The 20,884-nt window shown below is 47.4% G+C and overlaps 2 protein-coding genes across 9 annotated transcripts; one reads left to right on the forward strand and one right to left on the reverse strand.

Moving 5' to 3' along the window:
• Window positions 1-705: 705 nt before the first annotated feature.
• LOC119136054 (histone-lysine N-methyltransferase ASH1L-like) lies at window positions 706-16,161 on the reverse strand. 6 transcript variants are annotated; one of them, XM_037274175.1, is made up of 14 exons: window positions 16,030-16,161; window positions 11,978-12,699; window positions 7,144-10,591; window positions 5,726-6,026; window positions 5,379-5,555; window positions 5,215-5,303; window positions 5,061-5,134; window positions 4,215-4,260; window positions 4,096-4,136; window positions 3,949-4,019; window positions 3,706-3,881; window positions 2,639-2,733; window positions 2,395-2,544; window positions 706-2,196 (listed from the first exon to the last, which is right to left on the reverse strand). In XM_037274175.1, the coding sequence occupies exons 2-13, from the start codon at window positions 12,518-12,520 to the stop codon at window positions 2,413-2,415; spliced, it is 5,193 nt and encodes a 1,730-aa protein (XP_037130070.1). In that variant the 5' UTR covers window positions 12,521-12,699; window positions 16,030-16,161; the 3' UTR covers window positions 706-2,196; window positions 2,395-2,412. The 6 variants fall into 6 exon arrangements, 5 of the variants coding, with proteins under 5 accessions (XP_037130070.1, XP_037130069.1, XP_037130071.1 ...); XM_037274174.1 differs by having other exon boundaries at window positions 15,940-16,073; XM_037274176.1 differs by lacking the exon at window positions 16,030-16,161 and adding an exon at window positions 12,978-13,305.
• On the forward strand, window positions 15,996-20,723 carry dap3 (death associated protein 3). Of its 3 annotated transcripts, none has more exons than XM_037274509.1 (13): window positions 15,996-16,133; window positions 18,232-18,273; window positions 18,351-18,464; window positions 18,573-18,674; window positions 18,744-18,852; window positions 18,944-19,036; window positions 19,105-19,235; window positions 19,554-19,634; window positions 19,759-19,923; window positions 19,990-20,049; window positions 20,132-20,221; window positions 20,312-20,429; window positions 20,503-20,723. In XM_037274509.1, exons 2-13 carry the CDS (start codon window positions 18,232-18,234, stop codon window positions 20,586-20,588), a joined length of 1,191 nt encoding a protein of 396 aa, XP_037130404.1. In that variant the 5' UTR covers window positions 15,996-16,133; the 3' UTR covers window positions 20,589-20,723. The 3 variants fall into 3 exon arrangements, with proteins under 3 accessions (XP_037130404.1, XP_037130406.1, XP_037130405.1); XM_037274511.1 differs by lacking the exon at window positions 15,996-16,133 and adding an exon at window positions 17,046-18,058; XM_037274510.1 differs by lacking the exon at window positions 15,996-16,133 and adding an exon at window positions 17,046-18,048.
• The last annotated feature ends 161 nt before the right edge of the window (window positions 20,724-20,884 follow it).

Below are 20,884 nucleotides of genomic sequence, written 5' to 3' on the forward strand. Positions count from 1 at the left end.
ATAAACCCCAACGTCAAGTCCATTCATTACGACAGTTTTGGCCTGGAACACTGCGTATGCGTACCTTAACTCGGTTGGAAACCGTCCTTAAGATGCCGTCAATCGGTATTAGTTTGTATTTCGACAGAACTTAATATATTATTAGCGTATTCGATGTACATTTTTAATAAAACATACTCACATCTTTTACCGCCAGTGTAGGTTTGACTGCGTCGTACGCGCGTGCGCAGATTGAATATTATTCGCGCATGCGCATGCCTTCCTGTCAAAAAAAAGAAAAACGGCAATGATTGCGCAAACGTAAATATCTAGCATTACTATCCGCTTTTAAATGTTTATCTCTCAGACTAAAGCTACGAGATTGTTGCCCCCCTCCAAAACAAAACAAGCCTTTTACGAGACATAAAGCCGCTTGTAAAAGCCATCATCACCCTTTTAAATGACCTCGAGATACTTTTGCGCTATTAATAGTTGCCACGGTTGTTTTCGAAGGGGAGCAAGAGGAGAATTATTCCCCGGAGATATCCACAGCCCTCCCCCATACCTTGCAGCTATCATCTCACGTCCTCTATTATGGGTCATTATGGAGGACAAACACGTTCCAAGCAATATAAACACCACTAGGTGCCGCTATTAGGCCAAGATGGGACACTCCCACCTCTCTGCACCGTTCGATGCACCACAAGAGTTGGCAGGGTTTGGAGCTGGTAGACATAAAATGCTTTTTATTATTGGATATATATGCAAAAAGAAAAATCTGATCTTTCTATGACGTTTTGTTTTTCAGATGTACAGTGTTAGAGGCAGCAGGCAAAGGTTACATGTCATGCAAACTAGATAACTCTTAAGTGTACCTTTGCTATAAAGTTAACTTGCAGCAATGCACTGTTTTACAAAAAAAAGGAAAAGGGGGAATATATATGTAGGATATGTAAACAGTCAAAGAAATTGCACTTTCTTGGCTTGTTAATTTTTAAAAAAGCCACAAAAACTTAAAAATCACTGACCAATAAAAACATGCTTGTCTAAAAAACATTACGAATAAAAAAGGTATACAATCATAGTCTAATGACAACTGTCTAATGTATTGGTCAGATGTAAAAGAACAACACTATTGGATGATTAACTCTCGTCATATAGTTTTGATATGTACATAAAACTAAATATTGTGTATTGTACGAAGCGAGCGAATGCTCCTAAAGTAAGAGCAATCTAAGAACAATCTGTACATAAAAATAACTAATAAAACATTACCTTATAATGTATCATATAGTCTTATTAGGAGATATTGCTTGGACACAAGACAGCATGGCACTTCTACTTAGCATTTCATATTTGCCATCTTTTTCTCATTTTTTTGTTTTCTTTTAAACACCCTGGGACATTCTGATTGTCAAAAAAAACAAAACATTCTCAACGGCAGTCAGTCTGAAATACATAAAGACACATTTGACCTTCCTTTCTTCCCAGGAAGCAATACTTGAAGAAAATAGTTCACAATAAACATTCCTAGTGTTCATAGATTTTGTTTAGCACACAAAAAAATAACATCTTTCTTAAAACCTTATTAGAAATTCTTTTGCAGCGGTGCCAAAATTCCTCTAATCACTAAGAGCCCCCCCCCTCTTGTCTTCTTATTCACTGGCTTGTAAAGTGAAGAAAAGCCAAACAAGTGCTTTTAAGCTGGCGAGCTTCCTCCCCTTTCCTAAAGGTGCAATGTGACTTTGGAAGCTTCATTAGTGACCTAGTTAGCTCTCCCAGCTCAAAAACGGCCAAGGGTTTGTGTTCTTTTCCACAGTTTGCTTCAAGGTGCCCAAGTAGGAGCAATCCAAGTGCATACACACTTGTTTAGTGTCTTTAGCGTGCTCGGGCACTAGTGCAAATTAATTTTAGCTGGTCTGTTTCTGTTGATCCTCCCTCTCCCTCCCTCCCTCCCTCTCTCTCTCGCTCCCCTTCTCTTTTTTTCTCTCTCTTTCATCCCGGACAAAAGATGTGTTGCCATGGTTTCATCCTTGGTGTGATGCCCTTCAGAGCGCTCGGTTCAGCGGCTGTCAGAGCGCGCCGTGATGTCTTTCTCGCGTTTTGAAATTCTCCTCGCTCCGCTGTGTTGGTTGATGTTGTTATTTTTCCAATTCAAATGCAGCACCTGTCCGTGTGTCCTGCGGCGTGGTCCCTTTTCCTCTTGAGTGCTCCCGCCTACACAGAGCGGAGAGATAGCGTCAATCAATCAGAGCCGGACGATCACGAGTTGAAACGATTAGCTGACGAGTCGATGAGTTGACTTTGCTACGCCGAATGTTTAAAGATGTTTTTGTATGTCAACAAAAGAAGGAAATTCAAGTTTAGGAACGGCTTCGCTAACTCTGGAGTGATTTCAAAGCGAGCTCCACTTGCCTCAATGCGCGTGTTAATTTATGAATGCTGCAGGGTCAAAAGTAAATCGTTCAGCCGCTTTCTTCTCTGCTTTCTGCTGCATTCTCCCGCTTTGTCTTCCTCCTCCTCCTCCTCATCGTCATCATCTTCTCTGTTGCGGATCTCCGTGGGCTGCGATGAAAAAGATCACAAAGATAAAAAAATCCACGACTTGTGCGTATAATCGGAAGACTGATCGGAATAATCGTATCCAGCTTGCACTTACGCGGGGGCTGGCGGTGAGCGAGCGGGGGGTGTCGTCGCTGGCGGGGTGGGGATCGCTGCTGGATATCGTCACCTCCGCCACCCCCACTGGTACATCTGGAAAGAGGATAGAGAGAAGTCGTATTGTATTTTAGTCACGGTGATCCAGGGAAGAAGGAATCGGGATGTGAAGGATGCTCACTTGACAAAATATTAGGTACACCTCAGTTTTGCTCGACATTCTCAGAGAGGTATTAGCGTGGTTGTAGTTAGCATTTGTTAGCATCTCTTGCTGCCTCTTCAACTTTCAAATGCTTTCAACACAACACGGTTGATGAGGCCCGTGCCAAATGTCACACCCTTGTTTCGGCATTTCCTTACACACAGGCGCCATCCCACCTCATGTAGATGTCACACTCCCTCAGAAGTCACAAAACCGCCAATGTCGGAATGGAATCGAAGGCGAGAGTTGCGCTTAAGCATTCTGTGGTTGGAAAAGCGCTTACGTTTGTGCTGCAGCCCGTGACGGAAAGAGCTAGCGATGAAGCTTGGAGAGCGGCACACGAGCATGCTTTAAAAAAAAAAAAAAAAGGAAATGACACAGGACACCTACAGCACGAGAACCCTGTCCTAAATCCCAAAACTGTTATCATCATCATGAATGATGTCATGCAGGATCTATGTGTCAATACAGAAGGGGAGCCGTGATGATGACCAGACAAACAACAACGATGGAGAGATGAAAACGGCATCTCCGTTGCGGCCACTCAGTAAATAATGGCTGAAGTGGCAATAAATCGTAATCACGTCAGCTACGTTTAGCGTTTATGTGACGAGAATCCCCTCCCGGGCGCGCACTGTAATCTTCCATCTGCGAGTAATCGAGTCACGTCGTCAGATAATGGTGAGGGCGCAACTTTTTTTGGGGAAGTTTTACGACTCAGTGATTAACTTTTTGTCACACTTTAATTTCTTAAGGATCGTGTTGTATTTCTGCCCAATGGTGTATGGAAACGTAGAAAGGAAGCATGTACTGAGCGTGTGACACCCACAGAAACAAAAACTAACACACACACTTGCTTCATGGACCTGACTTGATGTAGCTATCGTCCCCGCCGGCTCCGTCGGCGCACACGGCGTGCCAGTCCCTCTCCTCGGCCTCGCTGTCCCCCTCTCGCCTCCCCTCCGTCCTCAGTCGGATTTGTCGCTCCCTCACCAGCTCCCAGTTCCTCACCAGGAACACGCGATGTGTCACCACGAAGCTCCTGACCCACATTGGAAACACATCGGCGTCAAATCGCTCTTACTGAAATGCGGCTTTGATTCCCGTACCGCTCGTCGCTGCTCAAGGGCTCCATGTCGAGGTGAGGAAAGAGGCTGGCCAAGTCACCCGAGTTCTCTTCCTGAGTGAGGAAAAGCAAATCGGTATTGAGCTTGCATTTTATGCATCGGTACAAACAACTTGTCATTGAGTCTCACCGCTGCGTGCTGAGAAGGAAAAATCCTCTCCTTCAGTCGGCCTGTGTGTGAGACAGTGAGACCCCATTTGAGTGCGATAATTTGAAAAATTTAAATTTACGTAGTTCTGGAATACTCACAGTAGCGCCGCTTCCTCTTCAGAGGGAAGGCAGGTTGCCTCTGAAGCTATTGAGGAAAGAAAATGCCACGGTGACCACTTTGGTATAGGAGAACAAGCAAATGAAAAACCACAAATATAGAAGGTAACTGAGCATGGAAATTGCTAAATAATTGTGTCCTTTTCCTAATCTTGAATATCTGGACCTGGTAATCCCCCAGATACATTTTCCCCATTGGGTATAATATAATATAATATAATATAATATAATATAATTTTCAATTAACTTGTTCAGAAAGAAATAACCAGAAAGTGTCATCTTCTCTACAGTGAATTTTGTAAAAAAATAAATAAAAATTGTCACGGAGCTATCTGAAATCCCCAATAAATAAATTGGCCAGCTTAATCAATCACTAGATACCACTCAAGTCAAGTCACTGATCTCGCCTTTGACAGTCCTACGCTTCGTTGCCAATGAGTTTCAGGACAAAGAAATATAATAGCTCGGCGGTCACAAACGAGATCCACATTTTGTTCTCCGGATCAAGTTGAAATCCGATGAGAAATGACAAGGCTATTATGAGCCGTTCCAGTGTCGACGAGAAATAACCACAAACTGAAATTCTCTCCGAGATGACGCGCCAACACTGAACTCGGTTTCAGTTCTGAAATGCCACGCAAATCATATCCAAAGACTGAAAATCAATCGCTCCGACTAAATACATCAAGCTGCGTCTGTGATCTCACCTTAGACCTTGCAAAGTCTGACATTACGGTTCCGGTTGTTTTTTTTACAAAAGGACTAGCCGGCACCAGACACACAATGAAACACCACGGATTTAAATTTCGTAATGTGTCTGCATTTCACCTGGTTGTGCTGCCAAAGCCACATGACATCATAAGGTAACTGGAAATGAATCCTCTTCATCCTCAAGTACTTCCCTGTCAGAGACACAAGCAGGAGACTTTGGATGAATACTCATTATTGACACCTTCTTTCTCCTCCACTCGTGTCGACTCACCAACGTGGATGGGGGCCGGTAAAAGGCCGCTCTCGCCGGGTTTGTACTCGGCGCTCCCTCTGGAGAAAAGTGGCGACTGGGAAGGAGGACTGAAAACAAAAGGTTGGGAATGAAAACAAAATTCATGATGTCATCAAGTGTTTGAATGTCAGCGATGTGCTTACTCTGTCGTTTTGTAATCATCAGAGTAAAGGCCAGCCTTTAAAAAGGGCTTCCTGGGTGGACCGTCTTCACTCTTGTCTCTCTGGACGGCAGCCGGTCTGGATGCGGGTTGCTCGGCGGCCGATCGGCCGAAACGTTCGGCGGGCGCGTCCAGGCGCCCCGTCTCGTCCTCGGCGACGCTAAAGGGAAAGCATGAAGCGAGAGATAGAGCGACAGGGAGGAAAAAAAGAGAAAGAAGAGGCACTGGTTTAGCACACAGTGCTGAAATGTGCTCGGTTAATATGATGTCGATGTTACACGGCAAACGAGAGGCTGAATTGTGAGAGGGAAGTGTTTGGGGAGCGTTTACCTCTGACGACAGGGAGAGGCGTCATGTTTTCTCTTGCGTCCTTGCTTCCTCTTGGCCCGCGGCTCCGAATCCGTCACCTGTCGCACGGCGCTAACAGCCGCTCCGTCAAGGTCGGAAAGCCTCCCTCCGGCGTCGCCATTCCTCCTTCGCGCGAGGTCCAGCGACGACACGGTGGGAGGCAAAGCGGAGGGCAGAGGGCGTTTCCTGGGTCGACCGGGTCTTCGTTTGTTTTTCTCATCGGCGCCGTGCGTCTTTGGCACGCCTTTGAGCTGCCCGCGGCTTCTCGGGTCACCTTGGAAAGCTGTGATTGGTGAAATGGAGGAGGGGGGGGGGGGGGGGGTGAAAAGTGGCAGAGAGGAAATGAGACAGATGTAGATCAGCGATGAGGCCCGCAGGAGGCGTGAGGTGAGAGCACTCTCGGCTGACTCACGCAGATGGGCCACAGATTAGATGAGTCACGGCGTTTCCTCGGCTCACGCTATTTCTGGGAAAGTGATTTAGAAAACGCGTGCATACAAAAACTAACCCAGCACGCTTACAATTTTCTTTGTGTACATGGAGGAGGGGCAACATCTGGTAGCAGCACAATGTATGGAAGCAAAAAAATAATTACAGAGTACCACAAATATTGGCCTTCAGTTTTGATGGTCTTTCCCAAACATGTTCCACTCATACGTTCTGTCCGGGCAACCTCACACTGACCTCCATCAATCACGGCCGAGCTCATCTTTCAACTTTCTTGCCATTTTTCCACAGCCTCCGACAAGGCCGACCACGCTTTGCTTATTGGATCTCTCCAAGTCAAATAGGCCCTGTCGGCCGGCGGCCCGTCCTTAAATAGCCAATCTTGTGGTTAACTAATGACCGTGCTCGCTGGGTAGCCTTGGGCTCAAACACGGTGCGGTTCGCGACAGCCCCGAGAAAGATTTTTTTTGGCTGGTTCTCATCAAGACGCCATAACACTTTTTAGAGGGGGGGAAAAAAAATTCCAACAGAAAGCGGTTGCCGAGCGGTTGTGCGTGTAAAACACATCCGCCGCTCAGTAGAAGGAGCCTATAAAAAGACAAGTCTGATCTCGTCTCAATCGGTTTCCGGGCTTTAATGTGTGCTTGGAAAAAAAAAATAGTCAACCCTTTTTTTTGTAGTTAAACTGCAAGAACAAAATCACAATTTATGCGTATATCACAGAAAAAATAAAAATAAACTCAAAGGCCTGTCTATCATCCATATGGTGTATTTTTGAAAACATTTCCCAGATATTCTATTGATAGCAATTATATTTTGTGAAAAGTGGGCGGAGCTAAGGTAAGGGCCATAGACATATGTTTAACCCTCGAATGTTTCTAAAATATAATAAACATTTGATTGTTGTATAATATTTGTACATATTTTTATTGGTGAATTTAGCAGCATCTCACCTGCGTCTCTCCTCTCCGTCCAAGCTGGCTCATCCGTCCTCCATAACCTGTCAGCGCTTCCTAGATTCCTATTGGCCGACTCACTCCTCAAGCCACGCCCCCCGGTCGCCACGTCAACCGACGTGAACAGGTTGGTATGCGTCGGGGACGGAGGCGTCCTGCTCGGGTGGGGGTGGTGACCGTCGTCTTCGTCATCCGGGTCGGAGGGGATCATCGGGCCTGTGCGTCCGGCGGAGGATCCCCAGCTGGTGTTTGGGAACCCCGCACCTCGAAGTTTGGTCCAACTTTGTCCCAAGGCGCCCCAGCCCCCTCCAAATGAAGACAAGTGAGAAGAGCCCAGCCCCACCGAGAAGAGAGACGCGTGTTTTGATCTCTCTGCCAACGATGATGACGATGCGGCAGCGGAGAAGGAATTATTTGTGTTCTCCCGTAACCATGGTGACTCTTTGGAGCGCACGCCCCCGATTCCTTTTGTCCCCTTCCACCCTCCGCCTTGCCCCAAAACGAACCTCGACTTAGAAGTGGAGAAGGTCTCTCTGGTCTCCTGTTGGTGTTCTACCGCCGCCTCGTCTTCCACGTTGCGTTCGCATAGCCTCTGTCGGTGTTTATGTTTGTGACCGCAGTCACACGGGTAGCTTAAATTGCCTTCGTTGTCCCCGCCGAGGGTGCCGTCCCTCAGCAGCCTGTTCCTCCGCCTGTGGAACCTGGCGGGGTTCAGGAGGAGGTGGGCGTGGTGGTGTTGTTGCGAGGCAAACTGGTGAGGGGAGGGGAGCGGGTACGAGCCGGGGAGATGATGGTAAAGCGTGGTGGCCGGCGGGTAGCCGCTGTAGAAGCCCATGTTGTCCACGGTCTCCTGGAACTTGGACGGGCATCCGCACTGCCTGCGTTCCGGCTTTCTGTTACAATGCAATGTCTGGCAGGGGTAGAAAGACTGCGCGGGGAAGGAAGGGTTAGCGGCGTAGGTTGAATGGTGAGGCGAGTAGAAGCCGTTCAGATTGATCCGGAAAATATTGGAGCGGTGGGAATGCGAGGGGTGATGGCGCCGTCCCCCGTCGAAAGCCCGATTCAACTCCGATCTGGTCCAGCCTCGCCGGCCGATATGGACTTGGCCGAATTGACCGATGAGCTCTTCCAGTTCAGACAGGAACTCCGGGTCCTGCCTGAGTAGCTGCTGGTGTTTCTTTTTGTGTTTGTTTTTCGCTCTCTTCGGTGCGTTGTGGGCGATGCGAGGGAAGTAATCTGACTGAGTGCACTTGTTGTGTCCGGAACAGGGACAGAGGCAATTGCAGGAAGAGGGACAGCTGTAATCCCGCCGTCTGTGCCTATGTCGGTGGCGTTCCGCGGAAGTCGGGTTTACCATGGGATTCTTATGTCTGGTCATAAGCGGGTCGGCGAGAGAGGAGAGTTTGGGGCCCCCGAGGATCCCGCCGGACCCTTGGCCCAACCTGAGCATGCCTCTCACGCCCCTCATTTCCGCTCGCTCGCAGACGCTGTTGTTATCCGTTCCGATGCCGCTGTCGCTAGGCAAGGTCTCTTCGCTATGCGATTCGCTCCTGGGTGACGGGGTGGCGTCTTTGAGGTGGCCGGGCGAGCCGGGCGCGGGATGGAGCGGAGCGCCGGTTGAGGACAGCTTACATGACGACTGGTGAAAAGGGAAGTGTTGCCTGCCCTGGCAGGGACAACTTTTCTTCACAAAGGGGGACAGCGAGGAACTGGACGGGGGACGGGGAGACGTGCAGGAAGACGTTGGCGATGGGAGGGAGAAAGGCGGAGGGAAAAGGAGAGCGGAGCTGGGTTCTGTGACGCTTCCTTCGCTGTAAGGGCTCTGGGCCCCGCTGGAGTGGGTGAGGGACGGGGAGGGAAACGGGTGAGGGGCCACCGGCGGCTGGTTGGACACGAAGAGAGACGTTTCGGTGGGCTGCCCGAACAAAGACGACTGAGCGTAGCTGTGGGAATTCAAACGAGCCGTTTGGGATTTGGGCTTGCGGCCTCTCCTCTTACCCATGTAGATGGTTCCTCGCTTGCTCACATTGATTTGAGGGCCCAGCTTGGTCCCGAAGGAGGAGGACAAGTCAGAGAGCGTGGGCACTGTCGGAGGTTCGATGGGTTTGTAGGTTCTGTGAGAAGTTGCAAAAGCTGGAACGCGCTTGTTCTCGTCTCCCGCATTGCTTGACATCATGACCTTGTAAAGTCTCTTCTTCTTCCTTTTCTTCATCTCATTGATCAGCCTCCTGATTTTTAGCTGCCTGGGAGGATCTCCGTTCTTCTCCGTGTCGTCTGTTTTCCGAAGGGGTTGTTTGCGAGGACGGCCACGCTTCTTTGGGCTCCGGTCCAGAACCGGGCTTTTCTGAATGTCATCGCACTCCAGGAAGGCAACCTCCTCGGGGGAAAGTCTTAGAGGGGGATCGGTGAAGATCATGGTGTGGGATTTGGGTCGGCCACGTTTTCGTGCCGACTGTTTAGGAATCGATACGTTGGGGTTGTGTTTCGGAGAAGATGCTTTTGCCGTGGAAGAAACTGACGAGGAAGGAGTCGAGTGAGTCGGCAACTTGGGAGAGAAACTCGGAGAATCTCCTTCCTGATTTTCCACTCTGTGAGCTCGGTGAACCAGCTTGGTCCAGCTGGGCCTTCGGGCTTTACGTTTCTTGAGTGGTCTGCTGTCCTGCTCTGGACAAGAAGATGGTGGAGACAGAGGGGGCGGGCCAGAAGATAAGGCTGGAGGAGACCTGATGATGTCATTCCCGCTGTCGGCAATGGTGGCTTGCGGCTCCGCCTGCTTGCCCTCATCAGATCTTCCTTGGTCCGCAACTTGATACGGTTGATCGCATTTAGCCCCGCCCCCCGAGCACGTGTCCTCTTTTCGTTGTTTCTCGAGGCTCATCTTGCTTTTGTCGGCCTTTTCTCCAATCTTCAGTTCATGTCCGTCTTTACCCTGTCGCACTTTTCCATCCTTTGCTTTTTTCTTCTTTTTGATTTCATCCTTTCTGTCATCACTCGTTCCTCTCCCCGCTTCCAGTCTATCGCCCTTGGGTTTTCTTTCTTTACGTTTGTCTTTCTTTAACTTACGCTCTTTAGCTCTCTTTTTGTCATTTGAGCGCTTTAGTGAAGTTTCCTGAACTTGTGACCCGGCGGGTGACATATCCAAAGCGGAATTACAAGTTTCTGTTTTAGAAGAACCTGGAGACGGACAAACGGAGCTGCTGTGTTTTGCCGTTTTGACATCTCGGAGTTTATCTTCAGCGCAAAGTCCTTTTTTGCTCTGTACCACGCCATTGTGTTTTTTGACGATTTCCCTTCCAGTTTCGGCGCACGGCCCGGAAAGAGCGGCCGAAGCTTCCTGGTCGGAAGTGGACGCGCACGTTTTGAGCGACTGCTCATGGATCTTCTCTTTCTTCGCTTTCTCTGACGAACCGGCGGCCTCTGTAATTCCCGCCAGTTTGAGAGGCACCTGGAAAATAGAAAATACACAATCTGCGTCACGATAAACATTGTTGACAACGGTCGAACTGACGACAGCGCTTAGGCGAGACAATTACCCAAATGCTTTTGTTTTTGTCCGCCCGGTTAAGTCCAGACTGAGGACAAAGTGACTCAATCAGGCAGAGAAAGGAGGACACAGGGAGTGAGGTGACGGAAAGGAGGGAGGGAGGGAAGGGGGGGGTGACACAGAAAGGAGAGACGGAAGAAGAGAACAGAAAGAGAGTGAAAGATAAATGAGAGCAGGTAGAGAAAGGAGGAGATGTAAAAATAGAAGAGAGGGACTGATATAGAGTGTCGGGCAGCGAGGAGAGCCGCGCCATTGGCTGCTATAAATTGCCGCTAATACAGATGAGGAGGCCTGACATTTTGTACTTGTCCTTTCATTTTGCTCGGCGGCAGCTTGAGTGGCGTTTGTGCCGCTAAAGCAATAAGCTTCCCCTCGGGCTATCGTCAGAAGGACCCGCCGACCAATGCCTGGAATGGCCGAGCCGGTTGCTGTGCCGCTTGTCCTATTTATAGGTCCCGTTTAGTTAAATGCGCCGCTTTGCTTAGAAGTATGGAGACAATTGCTCATTTGACCTTACGGACGGCGCGGCTAAGTGACGTGAGCGTGTGTGGTGGTGAGCAAGAAAAACAACAAGGCTCGCTCGGCTACCGTGGCATGAATAATGTACGAGTCCACTTTTGGAAGTAGCTTGGGCTAATAATCCATCCGTCCGTCCATTTTCTGGACGATGTGCTATTCCCTTGGAAGAATTGGAAGCTCTCAGCGAGCTGAAATAAAATGCCCGGGGGCGGGGTGGAGAGGGGGGGGGGTCCGTTTACCCTGGCCAGGGTCCCGTTCCTAAGGCGGTGACGTAACCCAAATTCGTCCACTCCATCGTTAACGTTCTAGCGCAAAGTTTGTAAGGAATCAACAATTAAAGAATTGAAAAAAATAAATAAAAGACTCGATTATCGGCTCGTCTATCCGATTTGGTACTTTCCCATTAAACGGGAGGGGAGTTGCTCGGATGCTTGTTTCCAAGCAATCTTACACAATAAGAGTTTGAATGCCAGCAGCTGACGGGCTTGAATGCGTGCGCTCTCGCCGAAGCGAGCGTCACCGGTAGAAACGGAGCTGCAGAGAATTATCACCCGTCTCTGTGGCTCCCGTCAGCTTTACTGAGCTTTAATAGTAAGTTCCACCTCGTCGTTTTGCTTTAGCGACAACGCTTTTATTGTCCTCGCTCGGTTTTAGCGGCCCAGTCTCAGCGCTGGGGAGACACGTGGATGTTAAATAAGCAACAAGGTCGGCGTATCGTAAAGATTTTGTTGGCGAGTTGTTTACGCCATTAAAGCAGGTTTAACTCACCTGTTTGGGGCCCGGCTTGACCGAGGCTACGGCGGGAACAGTCGCATTTGCTGGTGTTAAGGACTGTGCTGTTGCGGATGATGCCGTTTGGGTGACATCTGAGCCCGAGCGGTTCTCTCTGCTCGCGTCAACCGGATCGGCGGCGGCGGTCCTGGTGGGCAACGCACCCCCTCGGCCCTGCTGCCTCTGATAGGTTCTGATGGTTGGCTTGCAGACGTAGCTCTCCAAGATCTTGGGCGGCTTCTTGGTACGCTTGGCTTGCACTCCGATGCGGAGTCGCACGTTCCCGTCGGGGCAGCTGGTCTCTCTGCCACATATCTGCCCCGCGCCCCCACAGCGCCCTTCAATGAGCAACTCCAGCACCGCCCCCTTGTCCCCTTCCCTCTTCTTTCCTCGCTTGTCCTCCTTCTTACCCACGTCCGAATCGTCCGTCTCCACGCGTTTTCTTTTCTCTTGGTCTTGCTCAAAATCCTCAGGTACAGTCGAGGCATCCAATGTGGAGTCCGTCATTAGAGGGCTGTCCCCCTTCATTCTCTGATCCATCAGAGAAGTCAGGGGGGAGGAGAAAACAGCTGAATAGTTCCCAGTATACCACTGAAGGAGTTTTCCTGCAGGTGGAGGTCAGGCTTTGAGAAAAAAAACCCAAAACAAAAACCACTCAGTGGAGCTTGTTCATCCGGCAAAGACAGATCTTCTCCTTTGGGCTTGAGCTGACAAAGCGCCTGTTAAGACGAGAGAAGAAAATAGAATCCAGCGATTAGTCGGTGAGCGCAGATGCTGAGCAACAGCGGCGGCAGCAGCGGCGCGGGAACCGAGAGGAAAGTCCTCCTTTCGAGCGGGCAGCTGCAAAGAGGCGCTACAGTGTGTGTCCACAAAGATGATCTCATCACACCGAAGACCCCGGGGGGGCTCATCAACACGATTCCCAGAATGCCTGCACTCAACTGCCTGGAAGCGAGACTTAGTCACATCATTGTAAAACACTAAACGCTCAACTTACGGCAGTGAAATATTTTCAGTCCCTTCAATATCAGACACGCAAGCTGCCGCCATCTTTGCGCCTTCTGTTCTCAGCTACTCCTTCTTCTCTTCCTGGTGCTGGGCTGTACTTTCTTTTCTCTCCGAAAAACTCCCCGTCTCATTTTTGGCAGTAAGCTTTCGCATGCATTCTCTATTAGCCCCCTCCCCTCTCTCTCTCTCTCTCGTTCTCTCGCTCTGAGTCGACCGACCGCACAGCCTAACGGTCAACTCAAACACTATATTCTTGTTAATCACAACCATATTTCCTCCTACACTTCATTCTTTTCCTCCTTTTTGACTTAAATCCCTCCATTCACGCTACTCCGCAACACCCCCCCCCCCCTCCCTTCCCTCCCTCTCAGTCATGGTAACACCGCGTCGGGAAAAGGGGGGAAACTTATTTTTGGAAAGGAGCGCAAATTCCTTCTCCTCCCATTGCTTCCTCTGAGTCAAGTAAGCTTTTCATTGACCCCATTGTAAATGGATGTCTAATGTGACATTAGAGCGAGTAACACGCCCTGAAATAACATTCAGCCCACCAAAACAAACTCGCTTTTGGTTCAGGCCAAATTTGACCCCCCGGCGTAGCAAATGGATGCAGCCTTCGCCCGTCCTTCATAACGTCGGCGCTCGCATCAAGGGAGGCATTCATTTCACAATAAAAAAACACACCTTGCCAAGCATTTTTGCGCCTCTTATGACATCCACTCAAGCGCCTCAGGAGCATTCGAGATAATGTTTTCATTTAGAGCCCCCCCCCCCCCCTTCTCCACACACATCCCCCAAAAAACCATTCGCTCGAATCAGACAGAGGAGCTCAAATCAACATCAGTTCCAGTAAGAGACATTACGTAAGACCTTTGGAAAGTATTTCCACCGCCAAACCCTGCTGTGAAATTTGAATAGAGTACACAGTTAAGTATCTTTATTAATGACCATCTCGTAAATCATTGGGAAGTAGATTAGGGACTAAGGACCGAGCCCTGAATTCCAAAAAGAAAGAACAAAAATTGTAGCAAATAATTAGAATTGGCTATATTGAAATATATATCAACATATTCCCCGAGTTCATTGTAGAATCGAAAATCCCTGCACAGCTTCCTTTACAGCCTCATGACAGGTCCTTCAACTTGAGAGAAATCCATTCTGCATGCATATTAACAATCTTTTATACTCTCTGGACTATTCCGCCCAAACATAACTCTAAATTATCCCAACATTGGACCGGCAGTTATTTCCCGTGACAGGATGATAGGTGGACCTGACACACAGAGTGAGCTTGGACTCCTCAGCAGCGCCGAGGCGACGATTAAATCATGATAATGGCCCCCGCCGTCTTTTCCGGCATCCAATGGCGGCGGCGGCTTTATCATCATCAATAACTGCGAGCATCTGCCTGACAACAGCGCCGGTGCGGGAGCTCAGCTGGATGTCAGGATGCGGTGTTAAAAAGCCTTGCGGAAGTATATGTCCTCACAAAAACCACAAGACACGCTCATTTAGCAGCCACTGTTTTACATTTGGCTGTTTGATATTCAATATATTTACTGAGATTTTTACCTTTGTGCAAATTGCAGCCGTAAGAATGAAAATCTTCAGTTGGTAACAGTTTGCACTTTTAGCATAAGCTAAAAAAAAAAAAGCAGGTGCAGTAAGTTCCCATAGTTGTAAAAGTCAAGTGCACACAAGTGGAACCTTTACCGTACCAACCCAGTGCAAAGCCACTGTAGCTAAATGAATGTACCTCTTGTGGTTAATTATTGGACTCAAATGGGTTTTCCCCTGAGTTGGAAGGTCAATGGTATCATAAATTGAAGTAACCCCCCCCCATGGAGCGCTTTTATTGACCCCCAATGTAACTAATGCCGGATTTCCACTGATGGACAAAATTCTGATTTTTTTTCTTTTTGCTCTCGTGGCACAATTGGGTCATGCGTCATGGGAGCATGACTAGAAAAAAACCGCATGTAATCAGAGATGGATTGAATCAGTCTTCCTCTAAACATGGATAAAAATCTGTCACCCAACTGATACTTGATAGTGGATGTTACGTGATTCGTGGGATACACAATGAATAATTGTCTTCATGTTATGTTTAGTTTGACAGTAAACTTCAAGTGTACGTGGCATTAAAGAGTCTGTTTTTGCTATCTGCCAAACTGCTGCCAGTTGTGAAGTGAGTCGAGACAAGTTGTGTAACTTGAGCATTTTGAGTCAAAGCAAAAAAAAAAAAACACCCAAACACAGCTCATATCTTGAAAAAGTCCAAATTGGGTCACTCTTATCTCAAGGCACCACAATACACATCAGGCTGGTGAAGAGTATCAGTGTCGTAGTATCGCAGCATTTTCACAGTTGTATCGTTATTAATGCAGCCTTACTAAAAACCGACCTTTTCTGGTTCCCGAACCTCAAGTTTCGGAACCCACATAGAGTAGCCACTCTATCAATGAAAGTACCCTCCTTCCTCCACTTGTAGTCTGAGTGTTACACGCGCAATAGTGTGTCCTTGTGAGTGTGTCAGGCGTACATTGTGTACCCATATGGCAGCTGCGTAGGCTCGCTGACATTTCCACTGGAGCTACTTCGAGTATGGGCAGCGGGGGTGTTGCCGCACTCTCCTGTCAGTGGTACAGGAGAGCGTCCACGGACAAAAATCACAACAGATCACGCCTGACTGGCACGTAACAACAACACACGTGTCGTTTTTTTTTTTTCTTCCCTCAATGGCAACACGCACACGGAAGTGAAAATGCGCCACCTTGTTGTTTTTCTCCCTCCTCTTACTGGCGGGAAAAGACAGCATCGTCCACACGCAAGACCCACTCGGCAACAAGGGATAAAATTAGCGCAAAGTGTACACTAGCAATGCTGCGTGGCGCTGACAGGCCCACGCAGCGTAGCAGTGACAATCCGGAATGAAAGCTACGCAGGCTACTTACCTAACAACCCCCGAAAAATCAGCGAGAGCGTCCCGGAGCAAACTGCGTTTAAGACACGGGAGGTGAAGGTGTTGCTGTCCGGATCCTTACCCGCCTTCGTCGTACTGTGTGGTACCACCACCTCCGCCCACCCGTGTGACGACTGAGTGGTCTTCAAGCGTGAATGACGTGGCGTGGATCGGACGGGTAAAAAGGTTATAAAAACAGAGCCCCAACAGAGCGAGCTGTTGTACATTGGCGGGAGTGTTTTCATAATCATACAGTAGGTAGTTCTTAGTCCGCCGTTAGGGGGCGCGCTAGTTGCTCTCAGCGCGGTCTTTTTTTTTCTTTAGTCACTTCCCGGGTTAAGAAAGTTGCGTCGTTTCCCGCCAGTCAGAATGAGTTGCGTTGTGTCCCACTGGCATTGAACGCATCACCACCTTGGGGGGGGGGGGGGGGGTCTCAGAAAAGAGACCACCAAGCCTCATTAAATTTTATGAACAAAATTATTTAAAAATAAAGTAAAAATGAGAAATATGCAAACACACCCAATAAATAGTTGGTTTGTTGTATTAACTATATAGGTAAACACAACTCAGTGGTTTGTTTTTCTGCATCACATTTGTCCTAAATAGATCTTGACCATTGTTTCAAATAAAAACTGTTTTAAACAATGAGACTCTCACATTGAACGTGACAAGGGAGTATCATTAAGGCTGGCACATATTTTCATCAATACTGTAGTCAAATTCCTAATTGAATAGGTCCAACAGCAAAGAAAAACCCAAATCATCACTTAAACTAGTGCTATGCACCAAATTTGCTTTGGGGATCAATAAGGCCTATCTCATTGTGAGTAATATGATGCAATTATTGTTTATAATCATAAAAGTAAGTACTCAGAGCCTCCCCATTCCCCGAGCAGACAATGCAGGACATTATCGTTCAACTGTTATCACTGATGGTGATATTGTGCACTTGTGGGAGGATATGTATTAATTTCATGACTGCAAAAGATGCCGACTCGGGGCTCTGGTATCTGGGGCAGTTTCCCCTGCTTGGCCTGGTTGGTACTCAAGCTTTGCATGGAGGATTACCTAATGCTTCGGGAGGCCCTGGAGCAACATTTTTTTTAATGCTTTATCTTCATCCATCGACTTCGCCTCCCACCCTTTGATTGCCTGCTACACTTTCAGTCAGAGTACTGACCCCAAAACATCCAGCAAACAACAATGTCTAAATTACGTATGGACTCTAACCTTTTAAAACAGATTAGTGTACATTTGTACAACTTTAACCAGAGGATATAAAAAGTCTACACACCCCTGTTCAAAAGTGATATTGGAGGAATAGAGTTATATTGTATATTTCACCGCAGGAGGTCATGTGACATCCAAAAGGCAAATTTAAGAGGAAGGGGGGGCAATTAACATGGGAAGCCAGATGTATTATGACTCATAAAAGCGTAGGAATTTTGGAAGAAAGCCAAAGAATTAAGTGGGTAGTTTTTTGCAGCAACATGATGAGTAGATTATGTGCAGTATCATACGGGCCATATGGAGCAGCCATGGACGAGTGATTTTTAGTCCAGTCCTGTAGACACAAGTATTTGAAGGGCGTATGGGTGGATGATTGTGAAGGGATTTTTACAGTCAGTTATATAAGGTTACTGCCCTGGTATTTTTTAATACATTAAAATTTGATTGTGGAATGTGAGTAACAGCTTGAGACTAGTGTTTTTGTGAACGACTACTGTTATGAAAGAGGGGGGGCTAATTACCTCATCACCCCCCACATTGACTTTAAATAAAAATAAAATCTTCTTAGATTTTTATGCAGCCGTCCAAACAAAATATTTATGCACTCCAACAGTGTAAAAACTCTTCAATATAGCTCATGTATAAAAGTAATTAAAAACAAAACTCCATTTTACTGTTTTGCTTAGTGTAACCTGATTGGCGCATGTGAAAACGTCACTTCCTGTCAGGCTGGCTGCGTGATGGCGGCGCCCCTGACGTTTCTGGCACATTGACTGCTACCGTAGTCGTGCGTGCGGGTGCTCTTCCACGTTATCCCGGAACGTACACTTGTAGATGACATTATTATAAACAACAGCTAAGGACCGGGCGTGTTGGTAAATGTATGTATGTGCTTTAGTATTAAAAAAAATAAGAGCGTTGTCTGCAACTTACTAGCTAGCTAGCTGCTACATGTTTACCAAAGGTGACAGGATAGTGCCATTGTAGAGTTCATCTTGGACACATTTGGGTCGAACGCTTGGTTTTAGTTTGCGTTATATCCTCAACTTTACAGATGATGGCTCTTCACAGAATGTCCTTCAGGCTTCGGCAAACGGTAAGCTTGGAAAAAAGATGTTACAGACAGTGCACATTGTCTCGCAATATAATATCTCCCTTTATATTTTCTTGTAGTGGACGCATGCTCGATGGCTTCATACGAGTGGATTGGGCCAGCAGCAGGAAGCTTTGGTGGCTGAGCCAGAACCTGAGCCCTTCTCAGTCTTCAGAACACAGCAGAACGATCCAGTAAGTAAAGCTGCTCCTGTTCCACATCAGCATGAACACGTGTTGTCAAACACAATTTGTTGTGTGAAGTTGTGATTTTGTTTCATTCACTTTTATGTCTCGTTTTAGGCTTGTCAGTCAGAGAAACACATTGGACAGTTTTACACAATACCTTCTGCACACATTCGAACGCTCTTCCCTCACGGGCTCCCCCGACGATATCAGCAACAGGTTGGTTCTTTAACACATCCACCCAGCTATCATCTTGATTTTTTCCAACCGAGAGCTTACTGTGTATAGGCGAAGACGTTTACCGAAGCGGCCGTGATGGTGAGGCAGCCTGCTTTGGAGGTCATCTCCTACCTGAAGGAAACGGATATGAGCAAACCAGTACAGCGTTATATGTTCTGTATCCTTGAGAAATTCATCACACAGTCTGAAAGACAAGAAACAACAAAAGGCCATTTTTATCTGTATATGGACTTAATGAATTTGTTCAGATGGATTAAAGGGCGGCGGAAAGACTTTATCTCTCTGTCATGTCGTCCACTTTTGCTTCACGCAGGGATGGCTGGTTCTGCATATACCTGATGGTGAGGGGGAAAAAAATTAGGGTTTCTGTTGGCAATTTATTCAAGAGAGTTTTTTATTTTCCATGTAGCTCACAGCTGGGTGAAGAACTGCAAAGAGCTGCTGCCTTCATCCTTCAACGCCTCTCGCTTCGACCAGCCTTTGCAAGCCACCGAGTGGTTGCGCAACTTCAAAATCACCAATGAGCCCTTCCTGTCCAAGGTAGATGGGGGAAATGTTACATTAAATAGACAAGCCATAACTAACAAGCCACGTGTAGACTGTAAACGAGCCTTCATTGTGTCGTCACAGCAGTCGGGTACGTGCCGACTCGCATAAAGCAGCGGCGCTCGCCGGCAGCTGCGAGGCACGATGGGCTTAATTATTTAATGAGACATTAATGGAAGTCATTATGCGTTGGCACTTTATAATCTACTTGACTAAATTAAAATATAATCATCGGTGCCCAGACATTGATACACAATGGCACAATGATGGCACGTTAAAATCATAATCAAAGCGCTACTTTTTCGTCTCCAGTTAAAGACGACGCAGCGCTACGTGTGGACGAAGAGAGAGCTCACCGAGGAGGGAAGACCTCTTGGCGAGCTGGTGGACCAGGTTGTTATTTTTCAGCTTCTCGGATATTTTTAAGCCATGGACAGCAGAGCTTCCACGGCATTGGTTGAAACGTATCACTTTTACTTCCCCTCTTGAAAATATTTTTGGGTTGTTTCTGTGTCAGGGCATCGCTCGTGTGAAGAGCAGCAGCGATGTGGTGGGAGCGCTGATGAAGGAGCTGAGGCAGCAGAGCGGGCAGCCGGGCTGTGACTTTCGCCTGGCCGTGGCTGTGGATGGCGTCAACGCCCTGTGGGGCAAGTCCAGTATGAAAAAGGAGGACAAGAGCGAGGTGAGTAAATCTAGCCACGCTTCACACCACCTTTGCATCTACGTACTCATGTTTGCTTTTCATTAGGTGAATCCAGATGAGCTCACTCTCATATATAACCTGAGGAAGATGATGAGGAACGACTGGGTGAGGAAAAACATGCAAAAAAATGCGTCGCCTAATTATATTCCCCCTTTTTTTTTTTTTTACATGTAACTTCTTGTTTCAGACGGGAGGTACCATCATCACCACTCTGTCTCATACTGGCGCTGTGTACCCGCCCAAATTGGCTTACTTGCCCCAGGACCTGATGGGAGAGGTCAGAGTTCACTTGTGTGATTTTATTTTGCTCACTTGAAACACAGCTCGTGAAGATGCTAACTTGCTTCTACACTGAACTTGGTTTTAGAGAGGTTTTGACAACATGGACCCGTTTATCCCGGTGTGCGTGCCCTGTTACAGCGAGAAGGAATTTGAGAGCTGCTACCTCTACTACATGGACCGCAACTGGCTGCAGCATCCAATGAGTAAGGGTCACGCGTATGATGGATGTTTCTTCTGACATTTGTATGTAATGCTTATCCAACTTTTTCTTCTCAGCTCGATCAGAAGAAGGCAAGAAAGAGCTCATCTTTATGACTGACAGGATCCCATCGTTAATGGAGAGAATTTGTGCCTTCCTATGAAGTCTCAGACAATATACGCTCATGTCACACAATAATCTGCATTCTAAAAAAGCAGAAGCTCAATATTCATGTCTATAATGTGTATCTGTAAATTATTCATTTGCTGTGTTTGCTAATAAATGTTTAAAAAGCCAATGTGTTTTTTTAATCAGCTCATGAGTGAATCAGAAAATGAATAGATGGGAAAAAAGTGTAATTACTTGTATTTTTACGACGTCAGCAGAATAGATTTGAACTATTTCTATTATGCTAAAAAATTATTTCCATACATTTTCTTTGTAATTTACTTGCGTTCG

The sequence above is a fragment of the Syngnathus acus genome, chromosome 16 (assembly GCF_901709675.1).
Source record: "Syngnathus acus chromosome 16, fSynAcu1.2, whole genome shotgun sequence".
In the NCBI taxonomy this organism is placed as follows: domain Eukaryota; kingdom Metazoa; phylum Chordata; class Actinopteri; order Syngnathiformes; family Syngnathidae; genus Syngnathus; species Syngnathus acus.

Coding starts and splice junctions, on each gene's coding strand:
- LOC119136054 (XM_037274175.1), bottom strand. CDS start 12,520: ATGGATCAGAGAATGAAGGGGGACAGCCCTCTAATGACGGACTCCACA. Junction 3,882..3,948: donor CCCTTGAGCAGCGACGAGCG/GTACGGGAATCA, acceptor AATGTGGGTCAG/GAGCTTCGTGGTGACACATC. Junction 2,734..3,705: donor CGATAGCTACATCAAGTCAG/GTCCATGAAGCA, acceptor TCCTCTTTCCAG/ATGTACCAGTGGGGGTGGCG.
- dap3 (XM_037274509.1), top strand. CDS start 18,232: ATGATGGCTCTTCACAGAATGTCCTTCAGGCTTCGGCAAACG. Junction 18,465..18,572: donor GAACACAGCAGAACGATCCA/GTAAGTAAAGCT, acceptor GTCTCGTTTTAG/GCTTGTCAGTCAGAGAAACA. Junction 18,675..18,743: donor CCCGACGATATCAGCAACAG/GTTGGTTCTTTA, acceptor TACTGTGTATAG/GCGAAGACGTTTACCGAAGC.